The 23,169-nt window shown below is 39.8% G+C and overlaps 1 protein-coding gene across 1 annotated transcript; it reads left to right on the top strand.

Moving 5' to 3' along the window:
* The first annotated feature begins 6,908 nt into the window (after positions 1-6,908).
* On the top strand, positions 6,909-21,742 carry LOC307247727 (dipeptidyl peptidase 4-like). The gene is made up of 24 exons (XM_080023850.1): positions 6,909-6,943; positions 7,221-7,308; positions 8,312-8,404; positions 10,479-10,570; positions 10,760-10,834; positions 10,945-10,997; positions 12,232-12,295; positions 13,525-13,645; positions 13,880-14,034; positions 14,151-14,248; positions 14,351-14,480; positions 14,807-14,905; positions 15,373-15,443; positions 17,156-17,209; positions 17,499-17,611; positions 17,849-17,947; positions 18,059-18,128; positions 18,229-18,423; positions 18,814-18,868; positions 19,212-19,311; positions 19,409-19,467; positions 19,593-19,665; positions 20,499-20,572; positions 21,218-21,742. The coding sequence occupies exons 1-24, from the start codon at positions 6,941-6,943 to the stop codon at positions 21,308-21,310; spliced, it is 2,127 nt and encodes a 708-aa protein (XP_079879976.1). The 5' UTR covers positions 6,909-6,940; the 3' UTR covers positions 21,311-21,742.
* Positions 21,743-23,169: the final 1,427 nt, after the last annotated feature.

Below are 23,169 nucleotides of genomic sequence, written 5' to 3'. Positions count from 1 at the left end.
GTTGAAGAAGAGTTTCAACTTGATGGCCCAGTCCAGGTCCCCCTGCTTGCCTGGCTACCAGCCTGCTTGTAGCCATTGATACTTCTCATGCCACTCCACCCATCCTTTTCATTGTTCTGCTGGAGTTTGAGTTAGTGATGACTAAAGGTGTGACATCAGGTTTGAAAAACCGTCCCCACGATGAAGAACACAATGAAAACCTTTCACAACAATCGTGGGACAAACTAACTTAATTAACTAACTGAACACACAACTTTGCTTAAAAAATAAAAAATGAACAATTAATATGAATAATTTACAAAGGAAGTTGGAAAGGATGCCGCTTGTACAGCGCCAGAAGTTAAATATACATATCTAAAAATATAAAATAGGTAAAAATATAACCTATATACCAATATATACATGGAGAAATACAGTGCATTGTCTTGAACTAGGCAATGCATATCCCTCTCTCCCTCTCTCTCTCTCTCTCTCTCGCTCTCTCTCTCTCTCTCTCTATACAATGTCCCCAAACCAGCACCTGCTCTGGATGGTTTTCCTGCAGCTTTACACGACTGTTCAGTGATGCAGCTCTGCAAACAGCCTGGCTGCATTAGGGCAGAAAACACTCGCAGTGTGTGTGTTTGCAGAGGATGTGCGTTCCACGCGGAACAATCCCCAAAACACGACGTAGATTCCCCATAAAAACAAAGAGGAAGAGCAGGTGCATATTTGTCCAGCTTTTAACAAGCCTTTTAGCATTTCCATTTAACTTCACACACTCTACAGTATCTGCACTTAGAGGGAATCTTACACGACCAGCTGCGGCTGATCAAAATAGCCACCGTTGTCTCAACTTGATCAATCTCCGGGAGGGCTCTCTGACTTTAAAAAAAACGGAAAGAAAGAAGGGAAGAAAAAAGGAAAAATATGAAGAAAGAAAGGAGGCGTGAAGTTATTTTTGCTTGATCACGTTCGTGGAATTTGACAGCGTTGAAAGGAATCTCCCATTCCCCATTCAACCTCCTCATGTTTCATTCTAGGCTAAAACAGGACAAAATACCTGGAAATTTCAGAATGTCTGGTTTAAATACAGAATTGTTACTTTCCCAGTTTTCTTTGAATTCATGAAAAATGCATTTGTATTTAGAGGTGTAGTGTGTACAATTAAGTGGCATGTAACATTGAGGTTGCAGATCGCAACCTCGTGTTGCACCGATAAACACAAAAAGCCCTCTCTAGAGCCAGTGCTTGGTTTCTCCGTTCTGGGCTACCGTCGAAGAAACAGCGAGGTGCAACATGGCGGCCTCCATGAAGCGTACCTGCTCCCAATGTAGATAAAAACGACTCATTCTAAGGTAGCGAAAACACGATTCTTATTTTCATGGGATTATACACTAATTACAAACATACTTATGAATATTATATTCCATTTCTGACTAGTCCGTTCCGTAAATTCTACACACTGCACCATTCAGCTTGTGAAGTGGTTCTGCAGGGTTCTCTTTCTTCGATGTGTGTTTTACATTTGAAATATCATAGCTCCTGCCCTGAAGGAGCCGGGTTTTAGGCCAATATGGGCAAATACAACTTGGCAGAGCGCTTCAGGTTTTGAGGAAGACGTGTATGCACATGAGAGCTGAAATTAAAATTCAACCAAAATGAAATCTATAGGACCACAGGGCCGGAATCCAGTCAAGGATAGCTGTGAATGTTCTGACAAGATAATAAAGCTTCCACCTGCGGGGTTCAGATCTTGGGCTTTTCATCCATCTCCAAAGGCACGCATGTTAGACCAGTGTTTTCAACTTTCTTTCTGCTACGGCGACACTTTTTACAATTAAATAATCCCACGGAACTACACCACTATCCTCACAGGTGGTCTTTCCATATGGCAAAGTTAGGCAATTGCTTGGAGCCTCATATATCAACCAGGTGAATAAGCAAAAGTAACAATAAACTTGTTCCACAGCAAAGGATTGTCATCAGTACAAAACCTAGTCTGATAATTACATTATTATACCGTTCAATATGGGGGATTTTTTGAAAGTACTGATGAATTATTGTTATTGATATGGCATTAAATTTCCTACAATTGCTGTGATCAAATATAGTTCTAAAACATATATCACATATCGAACATAATGTCCAAAATGTGTTTTAGACTAAAGCCTAAAAGAGTCACTGGTTCAAGTGCTAATCTTTCCATTGAAGTCCTGTTCCTTGAATCAAATGATTTGAGGAGACATTCTAAGACCGAGTGGCTCAAAGAAATAAGTTGTTGGATGAGAACTTCAGTGTTGGAGGGCTTGAGGGTTAGATGCCAGGTGATCGTTTGAAAGCCGTCAACAACACATGTGCGTTATTAAAAGCCCCCGGGGACCAGGGCTGAGCCTGAAGGTGACCTGGCTGCATGATGGTTCAGATGCTGCCGTCACAGGTTCAAGTCCTGACTTTTTCAGTTCAAGTCCGGTTCCTTGAATCAAACGATGGAGGAGACAAGACAACGAAACTTCATAAGTGGTTCAATGACATTGTAGGACGAGAATTTTGCGTGCATTTGAAAGTGCGGAGACCAAGGCTGAAAATGAAGGCGATGTGGTGGAGTAATGCTTCAGACATTGCCTTCCGGTGCTGCCATCACTGGTTCAAGTCTTGATTTTTCCATTCAAGTCTAATCGGAGGACACAGCCAACATTTACTACACTCAGTGATGCAAAGAGGTTAGTTGCTAGATGTCAGCTTTAATGTTGGAGGACTTGAGGGTTTGATGCCAGGTGAGCTTTTGAAAGCCGGCAACACAAGTGCACGTTTAAAAGTTCCCCGCCCCTGCAATGCTCTGTGCACAACACTGCACTACAGTTGTTTTATGTCAGGGTACTGTTGTTGCAACACACACACACACACACACACACACACACACACACGCACACTTTTATTTTGTGAATGAGTGAATGAATTTACCCATTACCTGTCTATGTCATATGGTATATATACCAAATAGGGTAGAAAATGGAAATTGTCCATGACAGATGTACAATAAAATAAATAAATAACAAACAAAAAGGGGGGAAAAAAGACATGAAACCACTTCAAGGTTTATTTTATAATGTCAACTCCATCGTATGTAAATTGTGACTATGTGTATAATCTTTAACAAAAAGTTTTTAATTCTATCCATCCATCAATCCATTTTCCTCCGCTTATCCGGGGCCGGGTCACGGTGGTAGCAGGCTGAGCAAGGAGCTCCAGGCCCCCATCTCCCCGGCAATGTTTACAGTCCCTCCTGGGGGACCCAGAGGCGTACCCAGGCCAGCTGGGATATATAATCCCTCCAGCGTGTTCTGGGTCTACCCCATCATCTCCTACCAGTTAGATGTGCCCGGAAAACCAAGGGAAGGGGCCAAGAAGGCATCCTGATCAGATGCTCGAACCACCTCAACCAGCTCCTTTCGACGCGAAGGAGCAGCGGCTCGACTCCGAGCTCCCTCCGGATGTCCGAGCTCCTCACCCTATCTCTAAGGCTGAGCCCAGCCACCCTACGGAGGAAACTCATCTCGGCCACTTGTATTCACGATCTTGTTCTTTCGGTCACTACCCAAAGCTCATGACCATAGGTGAGGGTTTGGACGTAGATGGACTGGTAAATTGAGAGCTTTGCCTTCCGGCTCAGCTCCATCTTTACCACAACGGTCCGGTACAACGCCTGCATCACTGCTGATGCCGCATCGATCCGCCTGTCCATCTCACGCTCCATTTTCCCCTCACTCGTGAACAAGATCCCAAGATTCTTGAACTCCTTCACTTGGGGAAGCAACTCGCTCCTGACTTGGAGGGAGCAATCCACCGTTTTCCGGCAGAGAGCCATGGCCTCAGACTTGGAGGTGCTGACTCTCATCCCGACCGCTTCACACTCGGCTGTAAACCGCCCCAGTGCGTGCTGGAGGTCACGGTCTGATGAAGCCAACAAAACCACATCATCTGCAAAAAGCAGAGATGCAATTCTGAGGCTCCCAAACGGGCCACTCTCCTCACCTCGGCTGCGCCTTGAGATCCTGTCCATGAATATTACAAACGGAATCGGGGACAAGGGACAACCTTGGCGGAGTCCAACACCCACTGAGAACGTGTTTGACTTTGTGCCGAGAATGCAAACACAGCTTTCACTTTGGTTGTACAAGGCCCGGATGGCTCATACCCACGGCCCCGGTACCCCATACTCCCTCTGTACCCCCCACAGGATCCCCCGAGGGACACGGTCGAAAGCCTTCTCCAGGTCCACAAAACACATGTAGACGGGATGGGCAAACTCCCACGACCCCCCCAGCAACCCTGCAAGGGTAAAGAGCTGGTCCACTGTTCCACGTCCGTTCTTAATTCTATTTAGAATTATATATTTATGAGTTAGAAGAAAACATGAATTTAATAAATCAATTTGTATTTACATGTAGGAGTATTGACGGCATCAATATATTGTCGTTTCTAATAAAAGGGTTTGAACACTTTCTGTCCATTATAGCCATCCCATCATCCCATCCCATCAGCAGCTCACAGTTCAGGTGTTATTGCCTCTGTTTGGGAATCAGAGCTCTCTGCTCTATTTGCTCCAGATTGGAGTCTCAGTTCAGCCTGTGAGTCACTGCAGTTAGAGTCGTGAACAAAACGAGCAAATGACATGACTGTTGCTGAAGTGGCTCCGGACTCCTGAGTCATTTAATATAGTATTTAATATATTCATAACCTTGTCGCACTGTCTTCTTCTCACTGAGGGAAGAGCGTTTGAATGGCTCAGTTAGAATTCTCATTTAGCTTTGCTCGTTGAAAAGATCTGTCTCTAAATAGATTGTGTTTACTAGCCATTGTAGTTTCTTGATGAATTTGATGTGTTGATGAAGGAGGAGTGACCGCTGACGCTGACTTGAGTAAAATAATAGGTTTATTACAAAAGAACAGCATGAGACCAGACTTGCCTAGGACGTCCAGGAGAGAACCGAGCCGGATGGATTCGCTGTCGAATGAAACTCGGGCAGGTGCTTTTATGCTTAATCAGAGACAACGTTGACCATCTGATTCCCCTACATAGGTCACCGTTCACATTTTCACCGCCCTTATCACCGGGACCCCTGACAATGGGCTCTCTCTCTCTCTCTCTTTCTCTCTCTCGAGACCCCCGGCACCGTCTGTTAATAATTATCTTATACAATGGGTACTCCGAGACACCTCACCATACTTGCATTAAGTGAGGTGAAGTGCCTCACATGGGTCCCACCTGTCCTGCCTCCAAATCAATAAGACCGCCCCTGACTATCCTGCCAACCAGTAAAATCATCACAAACTCATAGATCCGATCTAATTATGGTCTACTTGTAGTGACGTAAGGCGCAAATGGCTAATTTTTAGCAGACAAATCTTTTAAGTGACTCGAGTCTGGAGTCATTGACAAAAGAATGAATCCTCAACTCACAAACTGAAGATGATTAATGAACTGAATGAATGTCCAAGGCAAAAAAATGGCACAAGGCATCATTCTTATATAATTGGACTGACATAGTCTTTACATTACATCCAAATAAATCATTGTGACAGAATTCAATTATTCTCGTGAGAATTCCATTCACAACTTGTGTTGAGTTGAACCGAATCTTCTGACTCTGTTTCATCAGGAAGACCGAATCTTAGAAAAGAGTCGTTTTCACCACCTCAGAACCTTTCATCACTGCTAATAGTTCTGTCTTTTAAAGTGAAACGTGTTCCGCCGGAGCTGTTATTCTGCTGGAACTAATGAATTTGATTAATTAGTGCACCCTTGGAATTTTGATCTTGCAACACAGATTTTTTTCAATTCTTTGTTTTCTGATTGTTTTCTGATTCTTTGAATTTCACAACACACCCGGCGAGCTCTCACGGCAGCACCAGTGTGCCACGGCACAGCAGTTTAAAAACACTGGGTTGGACTATTTAGTGGATTTAAATAAAAGTGAAAATCCATTGAATATATTGCATTGAATATAGTCTAATATATGTAAATATGCTGTTATAACACAGTAGAAACTGTGTTGACTTAGTAAGTACATAGTATTCCTGCAGTAATTCATACCATAATATACCCATACCAGTAATCTATCCGGTGCATAGAATTACATCTTGAATATTCTGTATATATTAATGTATCTGACTTATTGTCTTCATTTCATTTCATTTCATTCAATTGTTTATTTATGTCAGACTGTTAAGCTTTTCCAAGCTTTTTGGCTGAATGAAATGCACCAGTCCTCTCACCATGACAAATTGAGAACAGATTATAATGGAATTCTGGGATATGTAGTGTAATCCACCCAACACAGAGGATCAGATGGATGTCCACTTTAAGTGTTGCGTGCGTCAAACTCATTTCAGATCTTTTATTTGTTTTTCTTTTTTTTTTTTGATGATGTGATGATGTTAAGTCGGGACTAATAAAGTTATGGGAAGTGAAATTACAAATTTTCTCTCACATGTTGAGCGTCTATGATAAACAATAAACGTGAAGATGAACAACAACAATAATAATATTAGTTAATTAAATGTACACGTGTGTATGTGTGTTACTTTAATTTAGTCTGCTTTACTATTTGATTCAATATGATTGTGGCATTTTTAATCCTGTGGTATTTGAGGTGTTTTCCTCAATATTGTGGTATGTTTTCAGGTGTGCTCTCGTTACATTGAGGCGTTTTAAGTTTATTTGGAGTTATTTTAGGGTGTTTTACATACTTTGTGAGGTATTTGGAGAGCTTATCTTATTTATGGTATCTTGGGAGTCTGCCAGCAGCTGATCCTCCAACACACGCACCAACTTGACGAACTTTGCTCCGGCAGCGAGGTTTATGGGTCCACCTTTAGACGGAAGCTGAGATACTGTTTAACTTCATTTTCTGTGTCGTCACGTCGCGGAGCAGCAACGCACGGATCGAGCGCGACGATGGTGAGGTCGATTTTTCGTCTGAAAAGTCACATTGACTGCCGCGGTACACGGTTTCCGATCGCTGATCGAGATGTTCGTGGTGCTGTCCGACACGTCACGTTATCAGATTACTGTCCATTGAGCACTGGTAATTGTGTCCGACCAGTGATGCACGTGTAACATTGTCTCTGACCACGGATCAACGTGACATCGTTTCTGATCACTCTTCATTGATCATTGATAAACGTGATACATTGTTTCCGATCACTGATCAATCGATTGTTTTCTATTCAATCAGGTTTCCATCGCCAAGGTGCTGCTTGGGGCGTTCGGTGTCGCTCTGGTCGTTACTCTGATTGCTGTGCCGACGGCGATATTTCTGAATGGTGAGTCTTCTATACCACTACTACTACTCCTACTACTACTACTACTACTACTACTACTACCACAACTACTACTCCCACTACTACTACTACTACTGCAGTGGTACCTCGGCTTACGACTGTAATTGGTTCTATAAGAACGGTCGTATGTTAAAACAGTCGTATGTCGAAGCAATTTTTCCCATATAAATTATGAAATCATCAAGCACAAACACAGTAAATGTGAAAAGAATATCGATAAGCCACAGTGCACACACAATGTAGGTGACTGGCTGCTGACTGGCTGCTGACTGACTGCTGACTGGCTGCTGACTGGCTGCTGACTGACTGCTGACTGACTGCTGACTGGCTGTTGACTGACTGCTGACTGGCTGCTGACTGACCGCTGACTGGCTGCTGACTGGCTGCTGGCTGACTGGCTGCTGACTGGCTGCTGACTGACCGCTGACTGGCTGCTGACTGGCTGCTGGCTGACTGGCTGCTGACTGGCCGCCGACGCGCCAACTGCAAATTTCCACACTCATATCTTGGATTAGTAGTAAGCAGATGCAGTCGTAAGTCGAGGTACCACTGTCCTACTACTACTACTACTACTGCTACTTCTATACTTCTACTACTATACTACTACTACTACTACTACTACTACTAATAATAATAATAATAATAATAAAGGTAAAAGCATAATGAAATACGTTAACATTACACAAAATTGTTGTCGGCATGTTGCACTCATTGTAAACAGTGTTATCAGATTCTACGTCTTCCTCATTGGATCCAATCATTGATTAACCTTTGCTTCACTTGCATCTGTTTTATCATTCACAGTTTGTTCTCTTTGAAAGCCTTATCAGTCCAGCTTTACAACTTACCGACTTATCTTTTATGATTGATATTGTATCATATCTCAGTCACAATCGCTTGGCTGACTCTGTTGCGTTCTGGATATGTTCACTGTTGTTTTATTTTAGCTTTATTTTAATTTAAATGATATTCTATTTCATTTCAGATGACAGCAGTGAAAGCGTGAGAACTTTCAGCCTGGGCGATGTGTTCAACAGCAGCTTGAAGCCCAGTTACTACAACATGAGGTGGATCTCAGGTCAGAGAGATAATTATAATTAGGGGGACAGCCTGCAAAATGTAATAACTGGAGCCAATAATGTTATAATATACTTATATCAATTAATTTAATACACACACACACACACATACACACACACACACACACACACACACACACACACACACACACAAACACACACAAACACCTACTCTCTCTCTGGTAATTGTGACTATTTATTTTCTGGTGGTACTTTATGGTTAGACTTATCTCCAGTCCTACTTCCTACTCCTTAGCCATTAGTACCAAATGAAGTGTGAGCGGTTTGCAAACACACAGACAATAACTCTTATCTTGTGTAGTGTGAAATGGATACCTCTTTGAAGATGCTGTGTTCTCAAACAAAAAAAAAAAACACCACTTCCTTCCATGAAAAATAATCTTTAGTCAAGTGAATTGAATTGACTTCTTCAACCAAACTGGCACTATTCTCCCTAGTGCTCAACTTCCAACCTTGGAAACTTCCAACTTTGGAATCACATCTTTCAGTTTTATAATGATAATAAAGGATGGTTTAGGGCCCCAAATGGAGGTAAGGTGCTGGAGGCAAAGTTCAATCTCAAATGAAAAGTCATTTCCAGTCATTTACAAATAAAAAAAAGAATTCGGGAGAATCGAAATGAAATTATGTGCTGACTAAACAAAAAACAAAACACCAAAAAACTTTGGGTTTTGTGGCTGAGCAGAACCCGGGCTTTCATCCATTGTTTGTCCTTACCAAATACCTCTTTTATATGTGTGCTGAGACCACTGCTGCATCCAGCAGCCTTGTAAAGCTTATATAGCTTCATATATATACATAGAGAGAGAGAGAGAGCGAGAGAGAGAGAGAGAGAGAGAGAGAGAGAGAGAGCAAGAGCGAGAGAGAGTGAGTGCTGAAGAGCTATAATAGTGTGGTTAAAACAGTTTGCATGAAAAACTGATATGAATACGTTTAATTAAAGATGACATTTTTCATGAAAATAAATGGTGGTCTTTGCATTCGAGGACACAGCGTCTTCAAAGAGGTATCGGTGTCATATTCCAGTTCAAGCTCGAGAGATTATTTGTCACATACGCAACATAAGAGTAATTGTCTGTGTTTGCAAAGCGCTCACACTTCATCTGGTACTCAAATGGTTAAGGATTAGAAGGCAGGGCTTGGAGATAAGTCTAACCATCAATTACCATGAACAAATAAATAGTAAAAGTTCTGAGAGAGAGAGAGAGTGTGTGTGTGTGTGTCTCAAATTAGAGATGAGTAGAGTTTTAGGGAGCGTTGTCATGCTGCAGAATCTATTTTCCCACAGTGCGTGGAAGTGTATTCTAACTGTATCCTTCAATCTCACTCCTTATTAGTGGAAGATAAATGGTCTTGTGGGAAGGAATGAGATTTGAGGGCCCCAACTTGAATTCAACAATAGCAATATGACATAAGAGTCCCTTGTGTCTTGTATATGTGTGTGTCATTGTCTGTTTTAGGTAATATTACATTTCACTTAAAACTGCATTTTACTTTTGCAGTTGGCTACAGGAGGTTGTCAGAAGGAAGTGACAGAACTTCGCTTCATTACTTTTCTAGTTTCTGAAGTAGTCAAAAGACCTTATTTGCGGAAGTGCAAAAGAGTCTCCAAAACCCTGAAAAAGCTGATAGAATGTCGGGTTTGTGATGGTTTTTAAAGGTAAACATACTGTATAACAAGAATAAACATCCTTTATGTTGTAATAAGACCGGGGTTGCAAAACAAACAAACTAATCCTTTAAATTGCAAACTGTATGACACTACATTACAGAGATCACTAATAACTATGGTAGTATGTATGGATTTCACTTCCCTAGGTTACATAAAATATGATATAAACATTACCTTTTTTTTTTTTAAGTGAAATTGAAAAGTTTCACTTCCACTTTTGTCATTTTATTTTAGCACTTCCTCTATTCTATCCCATTCTGTTGTACTCTATCGTATTCCATTGCATTCTATCCAAAATGAAACATTCCTGTTCTATTCTATACTATTCTTTTCTATATCTTTTAAATAATATTAATATCCTCTCTTCTCCTGTACTGTAGATGAGCAGTATTTGCACCGGACACAAGACACAGTATTTCTGCATAATGTGAAAACAGGAGAGTCCTCAGAATTCCTGAGCAAAACAGCATTTGTAAGCGAATGTTCCCAAAATAATAATAATAATAATAATAATAATAATAATAATAATAATAATAATAATAAAAATTTAAAAAAAATATTATTATTATTATTAATAATAATAATAATAATAATAATTATAACAATATTTTCTCACAAAGCATTTTAAAGTGTTTAAATGTGTGTTTTTCACCATACATAGGAAAAGGTGGAGGCCTACGATTACCAGCTCTCCGCTGATCACCGCTACGTCGCCTTCATGAGCAACTACACCAAGGTCAAATATCCACGCTCTTAACCTTTCTCTCCGGTAGAATTAAACGCAATGAAAGTTCTTCAAAAGTTCATTTTGTGTTTTTCCCACTGTTATTATTTTTGTCCCGTCAGCTCTGGAGGCATTCTTTCACTGCTTCATACTGGATTTACCACCGAGAGAACACGTACGTATTCCTCGCACTAACTCTCATGTTCACCCACTGGAAATATACAATATATTGATAATAATGTTATTTTTATTATATATATATTTTTAATAATCATATTAAAAAGTTTATTTATATATATATATATAATTTAACATACTTATTTAATGTAACTATTACTGTGTCTGTATGTCCTTTGTTTATCCTGACAACCCTTCATCCAATCAACTCCACGCTAGGCCGGTGTATTACTGGGGATCCAAGGACGTGCAGTGTCAAATTTGGTGCAGTTTGGACACGTGTCATGTGTAATGTTAATAAACTTTTAATAAACAGCGAACAGTGAGCCAGTGGGGGGCGGGGGGGCTTCAGGGCTCTGCGACTGAGTCACAAAGACTGTCTTTCCCCGGTGTTTGACTTTGACTGGCAGTTTCATCTTCAGTCGTGGAACACAGGACTGAATGATTGAGATTTTGTTAAACTGTGCCATTGAAATGTCTTAATGTAATTATTCAATGTGAATATTCTAAAATAATATAGAGTAAAATTATAAAAATGTTATAAAAAGTATTATATGAAATATAATATATGTTAAACAAAGAAAACACTCACTGCACAAAAAGGATAATAGGACCCAGATTTGCGATTGTGGCGTCGCCCCTTGCGGCCACCTGCACGAGCACCTTGTGTCGATTATGCACATTTTATTATTTTTTGTATCTTTAATGCTTATGGAGCTTATTGTGTGTAATCACTGGGTGTCATGACATTTCACTGCATATATGTATGACCATATGTATATGTATGTGACAAATAACCTCTTGACCTTGAACTTTATAGTATATAAAAAAAGTTAATATTTTATATTAATATTAATATTAATATATTCAAAAACATATGAGACACATATTAGACACAGATATTAAATATTAAATATATATACTATAATATATATAGATAGATATATTATTTGAAAAAGTAAATATTACATTTGGACATCATAAAAAATTGAATAAGATTATTTAAAAACATGTGATAAAATCTATATATAAATAATATAATTTTGAAAAAGTACATATTGATTATGAATTTATCACTACTATTTATCATTACTACCATCATGCACACTATATCTTCGGATATACTGTCTGCACGTTGCACTTATTCAATTCACGTTGTAAATTCTGTATGGTATGGATCTTATTTCGTGGACTTGTTTTTCTTAAACATTTCTGCTTCACCGTCACTGCAGATCATATTCCACGCCGACGCACAACGTCCAGTTCTTCTCCTGGGCCCCCGAGGGAAACAAACTGGTGAGATAAAGCTCAAAACTCAAGGCCGTTTAGTCGCGTTTCCATTCTAACGTGGAAGACGGACGAGGGCCTTTTCCCAACACTTGACTGAAAGGGGTGAGGGGAAGGGGTGAGGAGGAACAGACCACTCCAGGGTTCAAAGTTGGAATGCCAACACTCTCTGTCACTCCTCCTCACATTCCAGAGGAAACACTTGAGAAAAACCTTAACGTTCCCGGGGAACAATATGTATTTTCCGTCCTAAAGCTGCTTTAAGCAAAGTTCAAGGTGATGGCAACTGAGTCAACAAACTGAGACTTTGGCCCTCCCTCGCTCTTGCCCAAGAAATGGTTTCCTGCTTACCTACAGGGGATGAGCGATGACAAAAATCTCAGGGGAAACACTTAATTGTAACTATGCAAAGTAATGACCATGTAATAACATGTACTAGCGCATAATAACCATGTTATACCATGTAATAACCATGAGCTAAATTAGCTAAACAGATAGAAGTGCCATTGAGTTCTGAGTTGCTTGGCAGGGTTTAATAGCAGGGGCAGGCTGCCGGTTAGTTCTGACCGGCTGTTCGAAAGAAAACAGTTTTGGCGAAAACTGGGTGACCAGACGTCTCCATTTTCCAGATATGGTGCTATGCAGTATGTGCCCAGCGGGTATCCTTCCCAGAAATTATCTCTCTGTAGACAATGTGAAACCGCACAACAGGGAACGTTACTACGGCAACGCATGACTCAAATCCCTTTCCTGCAACTTCAATGTGACGCGATTTATTTGATGATAATATTAATGCCAATAATCTTGGTTCCCCGGGAAAATGAGGAAGTTAAGACAAGGTCTTTCACAATTAATAGAAAGTGCCTTTCCATAAACATGGGCTTACTGTGTTTGGAGATATGGCTTGGATGTTGCTTTAGAGCAGAACTGCAAGAGTATTAAAACATGCCTTGTACATTGTCAGTTGGTTGTTTTTGGGTCCGCTTGTGTCAACATGGTTTAGAGAGGTGAATGTATCGATATACTGTCGTACCATGAGGAACTGGAAAAAGACAAATGTTTTCCACTATTAAGCGACTCTGAGCTTTCGTGGCGTATTCAGCCCCATCTTACTGTGGAAAAATACCACAATTCAACCTTCTTAATTGTTGACACTTACAGTATAATGCATATAATCCATAGTGTCTGTGGATTTAACTATAACTTTAACTCACTGAAGGCTGCAAATCCTATTCCAGGCCTTTGTTATGGAGAACAACGTGTATCTGAAGACCAGCCCGGACGCCGTTCAACAGCAAGTTACGTTCAACGGGAAAGAAAACCAAATTTTGAACGGCATCCCAGACTGGGTATACGAGGGTGAGCGATCCATGAGCTCCACAGCTCTGTTGGTGGCAAGGTGAAATTATAGCCCTGGTGCCATTGACCACTAGGATAACACGTATTCTTGTCAAAGGTGACAATGATCAGGGGTCTTGGAAAATGCATATGTTGACGAGTAAACCAGGCTAAACCCAAATCTGATGCCAGTATGGTCCTTTTAAAGATGGGTCACTGAATCAATATGACAACTCCATCTCCACCTTCCACCAGAGGAGATGTTCTCCTCCAACCAGGCGTTGTGGTGGTCGCCCGGGGGGAAGAACGTGGCCTACGCCCAGTTCAATGAGCAGAACGTCCACACCATTGAGTACACCTGGTACGGCGAGGGCCAGTACCCCAGCACCGTGGTCATCCCATACCCCAAGGTGAAAGCTTTTTATTTTAAATTGCCATTTCAAAGGATTATTTTAGGGTAGCACGCTTCGCTGATATATTGTCCTAAATCATTCAGTCATTTGAGTTTTGTTGATTTGAATGTCAGCCTGGAACCACAAACCCTGTCGCGAAACTGTTTGTTGTGGATGCTGCCAACATTACAAGAATTACAGAAGTTGTCGTTCCGGCCTCGATCGCCTCTGGGTAATTGGAAGCAAACATTACATTTCTTCTGTTGGAATTCATACTGTGTCATTAAAGCAGGAAGATCCTTAAGTTTATATTTGTTGTTGTTTTTCACCTCAGGGACCACTACTTGGCTTCGGTCACCTGGGTGACGGACGAGCGTATCGCCGTCGAGTGGCTGAAGAGGAAACAAAACCACCTGATCCTGCAGATCTACGACTTTGACGGAACCTCCTGGAACCCCGGGGAGGCAAGATATTTTAAATGGCGATGGGTTTGGGCGGGCTACAAGCCTCAGAATTCGAAATGTCCAAAAGTGGACCCAGCGTCACAGCGTCTAGAAGAGCATCTGTGTCGGTTACGCACATTTTAGTATTTTTAGTATGACCGTATGTATATGTCTGTGACATATAAGCACTTGAACTTGAACATGAACTTGATCTGTCAATTTTTTATTGGGCTGCAGAACCTGACGGTGATATCCAGCACCGGCTGGGTTGGACGGGTATGTGAAGTGTACTTTTAAAAGTGGACTTTGATCACCTGAATGTGGCGCTGACTAATTTCCCTTTAAAGTTTTCGCCACCAGAACCGTTTTTTACAGTGGACAGGAGCAGTTACTATCTGGTGATGAGTGACAGCTCTGGCTATAAACACATACATCAAGTGGTCAGGGTGAGTAGATAGCACAGTTCCTCAAAAACATAACTGACCTTTCACTCTGCGCGTAGCCTCTAGTGTCTCCAGTTGAGAAAATAACTCTTAACACATCCAACTAGATGTAATACATAAAGACAGTAACACTCCTGTAACTGACCCAATGTTTGATTTAGGGCTTTAATTGGACAATTCATTGCATAAGTCAGCAAGGGCGATCAAAGTTGTCAGGTCTTGAAAACAGAAGTAAAGACCAATTCGCTCTTAAAGATCTCACCAAAGTACACAGTGGTCTGAAGTGACCTCAAACCTGTAAAGCGATCCAAACCTTTTCTAAAACCAAAGCTAGGTCCTTGATAGTTCTTTCACCTCAGCTGTAAAGGCCAAGCCTGTCCCTTTGAGTCACTTTAAGGACATTTTTAGGGGATTATGATGTTCCTATTGTACTCCAGGCCCTTTGAGAACTCTGTGGTTTGTTCATACAGGGAGTGGCCAAGCCCATTACGTCAGGAAAATGGGAAGTGATCGACATCCTGAAAGTGACGGCAGACAGTGTGTGAGTTGGATGTATATTTACATATACATTCCATTTAACTTGGTGAATTATTTACAACTACGTTTCCGGTGCATTTTACAGTTTGGTCTGGTCTGGTCTGGTCTGTGGTCTCCTGGTTTGCTCGTCTCGCGGAGCAACCACTTTGTGGTCTACACAGCTCAACCCTCCTGTCTTTAAAATAACCGTCCATGTTTGCCTCTAAACCAGAACTTTTCATTGTGAGAACTCACCGTGCTGTCTGTGGAAATAGAGCAGCACTCTCAGTGAGGGGTGACCATTTGGTGCTGTGTCGGGCACGTCATTTATTTGTTGAGTTTTTTCCTTGGATTACATTTTCAATAAGTTAAGTTTCCATGAAACACGAAAAACATTGTGGTATTTCTGTGCTTAATTACCATTGCACGGCTTTTATTTTTCGGATTCCTCGCTTGAACTTGAACGCGTCACTCAGTCGCGCAGTGTTTTCAAGTGGACGCGCTGACAAAAGGATTAGTTTTTAGTCTATATTTCATTAATCCGGCAAAGTAATGTGGACCACGGATTAAAAATATCAATGAGACAGATCTACTGACATCTACCAGCTAGGAAGTTATATAAATATTCACGTAAATCGATAGTTTGGCAATGTCGAAACACCACAGAGTGACCGAGTCTACGCCGCACTCTGGACACCGTCCAACTGGACATTCTCAATCTGCATCTGTACGTTTATAGTAAATAATATGATGATGTCATAAGCCGTCTTTCTGTCATAAATCTCACCTTGTTTATTTTGTTCACGAATAGTGACGTCAGTTAACCGTCAGCTAAAAATGTGTTCGCTGTTCCTCTAATCTGCTCCGTATGTGAATCGATTTGGATGAAATTTAAACCACGAGATCCTTGTGAAATACTGGTTTAAACGACACATCAACCCTGATCGTAGATTCTGCCGAAGTAGGTCTTCCAGAATGTTTTAGCCGGGTAGGACATATTTCGGTGTGAAATGTATCAGCCGGTGTCTGCAATATCAAACAAATAAGGTCGTTCTGTCGCTGGTTTCTGCTCCATATGTGGAACGATTTGCATGAAACCTCAACCACGAGGTGTTTGTGACAACGCGGTTCAAACATAATGTCAACCGTGTTCGTGTGTTATGCAGAAGTGGGTGTTCTAGACAGATTTAGGCTTCAAAATTCCGAGGTTTCCCCCCCCCCCCAAACAATAACATTATTATTATTATTATTATTATTATTATTATTATTATTATTATTATTATTATTAATAATAATAATAATAATAATCATGATAATGTGATGATGATGATGATGATGATGATGATGATGATGATGATGATGATAATAATAATAATAATAATAATAAAAGTGAGCATCAGATACAAGACAATAAATTACATCAATGCTGTTATTTACATTTATTGAGATTGGCTAGTAGTACTAGTTATAGAGTCTAGGATACTGAGAAACAAAATGTCTATTACATGTTGGGTTTTAACACACTCATCATGCATAGAAGCAACAAGCCAGAATTAAATCCAGTAAATATACAAATACACACATTAACATCATGATCTTATTCTACCCTTGTCGTAGCAAGTTTATCTGCTTTGAGGGTAAAATTAATAATATTCATTTTACCTAACCCTAACCCCACCCTGGAGGGAAAAAAAGTTAAACCATAACTGGTTTAACTGTTTTTTTTTCTCTCTCCAGGTTTTATTCAAGTAACCAGGACGGTGAGCGGCCGGGGGGGAGAAACGTGTACAAGTAAGGAATGGAGAATGTGTGGAGAATAATTACTATTCTTCCAATTACTATTCTTTCTAATACTACTATACAATTCGTACTTTAAATATTTTCATTTATTCCATGTGTTCAAATTAACAATAATTATATCGATGTGTGTGTGTGTGTGTGTGTGTGCACATGCAATTATGTGTGTATGTGTTTCTTTATGTGCATGATTTACGAGTGTGTGATTGAGTGCACCCATGCAAATTTGTGTGTGTTTGTGCCGTACTTATTTGTCAGTGTCTGTGTGTGTGTGTATGTGTAGGCTGACCAACCAGGCAACAGTGTGTCTGACATGTAAATTTAAAGAAGAAAGCTGTCAGTACAATGCAGCGTACATCAGCCACAACGCCTCCTTCTACCGCATGGACTGTCACGGTCCGTCCAGCCTCCACATCATTCCACATTATTGTTGCATCTTATCACTGTTTATACATATGTATTAACAGTGTCTGTATCCCAAGGTCCTGGAATTCCTTACTTTTCTCTCATGGATGAGAAGAAAGGGACAGGTACAGCACCCCAAAGTTGGGTTGATATCTAAAGTTGCGATCCATGGACATTCGCAAAAGTGTCATCAGGCGCTGACGAGACCTCGCTTTTTATTTCCGATAGAGGTGAAGGTTCTGGAGGACAACAGCGGGTTCAGCGGCCTGATATCGGAAATCCAGATGCCCACCATGCGCAGGGGCACCATCCAGCTTCAGGACTTCAGTAAGCCAACCAAGCAGTCAACCAACCGATATGAACCGATATTCAAACGTAAAACCAAGTCCTTTTGGGTACATCTTATTTGAGTTCAGAAGCCTTCGATATCTTTGACAGGTATCTCGTACCAGTTGACTTTGCCCCCAGGCTTCGACGAGTCCAAGAAGTACCCCTTACTCGTGGACGTGTGAGTTCATCCGCCAGAAAATCCACCTTTCAAACGTCTACTTTTCCTTGAAAGGCGTCAAACTAACTCCACACATTTCCCCCCCCCAAACTCATTCCAGGTACGCCGGCCCCTGCAGCCAAAAAGCAGACTTCCGCTACAGGGTGAGCTGGTCCACCTTTCTGGCCAGCACTGAGAATGTCATCGTTGCCAGCTTTGACGGAAGGGGAAGTGGTTACCAAGGCGATAGGTTAATGCATGCAATCTACCAACGTCTGGGAACCTTTGAGGTGGAAGATCAGATAACAGCTGTCCAGTAAGTGGAAGCAGCTCTGGACACAGCCAGCGCATCCTCCCGCTAATTCGAGCAAACCAAACCCGCCCTGGTTTGGTTTGGTTTGACTTCTCGTACGGGGGTGACTGGATCTGACCAGATGTCTCTTGTTTGGGACCGTACAGTAGGGTTTGAGATGAATGTTTGCGTGTTGCGTCCAAGGGGGCTATAGGACACTAAGTACTATGAGCTATCAGTGCTGGTGGCCCGTCATGATCATTAAACGCTGATGTCATGCGTCCAGGAGAGGCTTAGTCACAGATCGACAGTAAAGATTACAGGGTCATTATGGGCTCCCTTAAGATCCTTTGTCGCAGACTGCCCTCGTTAACACAACGCTGTCATTTTTTTTTTTTCTTCTTCTATTTTTAGAGAATTGTCAAAGGAGGGCTACATCGACAAAAAGCGAATTGCAATTTGGGGTTGGGTAAGTTTCCCGAAACTAAGTCACTAACACGAGACATTTTTCTTGAAGTAAAACATTAGTATTTTTCAAAATAAGCCTCATTGTCCGATCATTGGGAGCTGGAGTAATTCCCCCAATACTGGGTCGATTTAAAAGATCCTTAAGTCCATGACTGCCAATGATCCAAAAATGGCTTTGGTTAGAAAAATACAAAAGTTGTCCGTTCAGCAAATGTTATCTTACAATGGAGTACTAATACTTCTTTGCTCAAGTTTCCCAGATAGCATTTTGCATTCTTCTGAGAAATATTGCTTAATAAAGATGTAAAAATATCCAATGGGGTTTTGTTTTTTCCCCCCCACAGTCGTATGGAGGCTACGTCACATCGATGGCATTGGGAGCCGGAAGTGGAGTTTTCAAATGTGGAATGGCTGTCGCTCCGGTGTCCAAGTGGGAATATTACGGTACGATCACTCTTTGGCCACAGTCCCTATTCATTTAACAAAAGGAAAAAATCAATAATGAGCAATATCAAAAACAATAATCCTGTTTACATTCCAGATTCCATCTACACCGAGCGCTACATGAATCAACCTCAGGAAAATAAACTTTCCTACGAGGTAATATTGTCACAACTGTCCCATTTTTATGGCAAACCAACACCAACTCCTGATAGTCCGAAGTTGGTGTAAATAGATGTTTTGCAGAATTGGATTATTATTAAATGTGGCTGATGTTCTTACAGAGTTCCATGGTTACCTCCAGAGCACAGAAGTTCCACCAGGTGCAATATCTTCTGGTTCATGGAACAGCTGACGGTAAGATAGGTCACAGCACTGACCCTAACCCTTTAAACCATTTAAAGGACCATTTGTCGCCTTTGCTATAATAAACCCCTTTGGATTTAAATGTTTTCTCCCCAAAGCAAAGTAAGTCACACAATGTTGTCCCACGGTGTCAGCAGCATTTTCCCATTAAATTGTTAGAAATGACAAGTATCTTATGAGATCCGGGTTTATAATATGGCCAAGTTGAACAAAGTTTGGGAAAGATAATGGACTACACATTTACATCCCATTGAGCTTCAAACCCAACTTTCCGCCCTGTGTGTTTGACCCCTTGAGAATCCTCAAAACAATCAATCTTTTTTATATATTTTCTCAAAAAGTTATAGGGACAGTATAGGTTTGTATTTAAGGCCATTTAAATGTTACTATTTTCTGCATTATAAAAATGTTCGTTTGATTGAGTTGTGAATGTGCAATTTATTTTAAAATTATTTCTCGTAAGTAATATCAGCATTTTTCTAATCTCTTGAGCATCTTCAAATCAATAAATCTGTTTGATTTTTTCAAACATATTTTCTTAAAAATGAGTCCCTATACATCTTAAGCATTCTAAAGTCTACTCTTTTTTTTTTATCCTTTAAGTGAATAGTTGGAGTTTCAAATCAATTTTGAGTAGTCTAGCTGAACATAACCAATCACCTTGGTACCATAAACACATCCATCACTATCAGATCATAGAACGAGAACGTCACCTAAAAAATGACCACCCAGATAACCTTAGTGCACTAACCCTCAGAAATGTCTATTTTCTCTCTTTACATGTTTATTTGCTTATTGTTTGTTTTTTGTTTTTTAATTTCTAGACAACGTCCACTTCCAGCAGGCGGCACAGATCTCCAAAGCTCTGGTGGATGAGCAGGTGGACTTTGAGGCCATGGTGAGTTTTATATGATATTTTACATTTTAAAACATTTAAATGACATTATAATGTGATAATTATAACGTTAATATGAGTATTGAGTAAATATTTAAATGATTTAATAAAAATAGGCTGGTTGCCTGCTACCTTAGCTAACCCCCCAAAAAAAACATTATTTTGTATAATTTCAGTAATAATGTTATTTTTTCATGTAAGAATGTAACAACTTCATAATGACATATTATGCAGCGATTACATTTTGTGTAATTATGTGTTTTTTAATATAGGTGATAACATGTCCTGTCTTTTGTTGAAAAAATATTAGGAACATTTTACTTTCACTTCAACTCTAAATATAATAAGATCATTTAACATAATAGTTTAATTTCATGAACTAATTTTAATGTAAATGATTATCACATATACAGTATATTTTACACCTGACAATTATATATGTGATTATTTAACATAATCCTTTTTATTCTTTTTTAATGGCATCAAAACATCACTATACTATATTTTACATACCATACTATACTATACAATAATATTAGAACAAAAACAAATATACTGTCTGCGAAATAAAATAAGAAAATGAATAAAATCGCTGACGATGTTAGAGAATGAAATCCCAATTTTAACATGTTCTATTTCCATGTGTAGTGGTACACAGATAAGGACCACGGCCTCGGAGGCTTCGCCTACGAACATGTCTACACGCACATGACACACTTCCTGCAGAGGTGCTTCTCCTGATGGAAGACCAACTTGTGTTTTTTTTAATGTTACTAAATGTAATTTCTTTCATAAAAGAAAATGTTGATAACAAAGCACTGCCGCACAATCTGTTTAAGGAAAAAACGCCAGACTGGAAGAGACCGTTTGGACGATGATCTCTGGTTTTAAATTAAGTTGAAATGAAGTTTATCTGCTCTGATCCCTGATCCAAGACTTCTCCCCCATTTCTGACGATACATTTTTTTTAACCTATATGCATGAAAGTATGTTTATCTGAAGTTCAAAATGTATGGACTTGCTATATTAAAGCACTTTCAGACAATTACGCCTCTGATGGAAATCGATAAGGGATATTTACCATTCTGTCTTAAATGCCCGTGGTGACAACCAATTAAAATTGAAAAATTCTGTCAAATAAAAAATGTCCTTCTGGGTATTTAGCAAAACTCTGGACCCTTGTTATACACTTAATGCTGTAAAATAAAGCTCTGATGTGGTTTGGAAAGTGGAAATTATGCACCAAAATAATTTGTATTAAATCTGTCATATTGGTTGTATAATGTACTTTTTACCAAGGTCCAATTAAAGGATGAAATCCAATCCATTGACTCTGGAGTATATATCTCTGTTGTTCATGTTTTGAATGCAAAGGGTTGGCAATTTATATTATACTTGAGAAAGAAAACAGTCAATCTCTTTATGTGTCATATCAAAATAAAAATGGTCGCAATTAGTGCATTTTACCAGGGTTTTCATGCTTTTGCACTTAGACAAATCAGCTTTTTTGGCTTCATCTGCCCTAACTTAACCCCATTGTGTTATCATTCTGAGTGAAAAAATACATAAATATTTAAGTTTTAATAGTATTTTTTAACAGTATTTTTAAAGAGTTCTATATTTAACATATTTCACAACTCGTTACATTTTGACAACTGCTCAATGTACAGTAAATGTAAGCATATTCAATTTCCCTAAGTAGGCCTATATATACAGTGTGTGCATATACAGTATACTGTATATATATAAAGAATATATATAGATACTGTATGTATATATATATATATATATATATATATATATATATATATATATATATATATATATAGTAAAAGTAAGCCTTAGGTATGAGTTCATCCTTTTGGTCAAAATAATAATTTTACTTGAATGTACATTGTAGCTGGTTGTAATTGCGTTTTCTACAGATTTTCTACAGTGCAGTTTACAGTCTACAGTCTACAGTGCAGTTTTTCATGCACTTTATACAAGTGGTGCTGGTTTTACTGTCCTGTCGAGGTGGGCAGACTTAGCATCTTTTCTGTTTCTTGCCATCACCACTCTCAACTCTATCCATTTGGCATCACAGGCCGTCCATATTTTGGTGACGGCGTATTGGGCATGTACTGTCTTAATCGACAGCTTCTCTTAATGGCACAAGGCGTTCTTCCACTGTAACATAAGGCCCCGGATTGATAATTTTTCCCATCTTGGATTGCAGCTAATTTGTCTTTTTCACATAGCTCATGTCTGGTGTGATGGTTATCAAAACGAATCACCCGAGAAATGGACATTGTTGCCCAAAATATTGGCCTTCCATTCTCCTCATTCCATACGCTGGAAAGAAGAAGAAGAAGAAACCTGAACAGGAAGTTGCGTTGCTTCATACTAGCAACCTGCTGTAGCAAATATTACTCTAAAAAGTAGTTCTACATAAAGTGTGACACCGCTGTTGTTCAAACCTTGTAAAAAAAACACACCAAAACACATGCGACTTTGATGTGAGTTTTCCATTTTCGCAAGGCAAAGTTTTAATGTTGTTTAAAGTCTTAAACTTTTCCGGGCTGTATTTAGCCGAGTACACATAGAATCAGGACCTATCC

This window comes from Zeus faber (genome assembly GCF_960531495.2).
Source record: "Zeus faber genome assembly, chromosome: 2".
NCBI lineage: Eukaryota > Metazoa > Chordata > Actinopteri > Zeiformes > Zeidae > Zeus > Zeus faber.
This window is presented reverse-complemented; position numbering and strand designations above follow the sequence as displayed.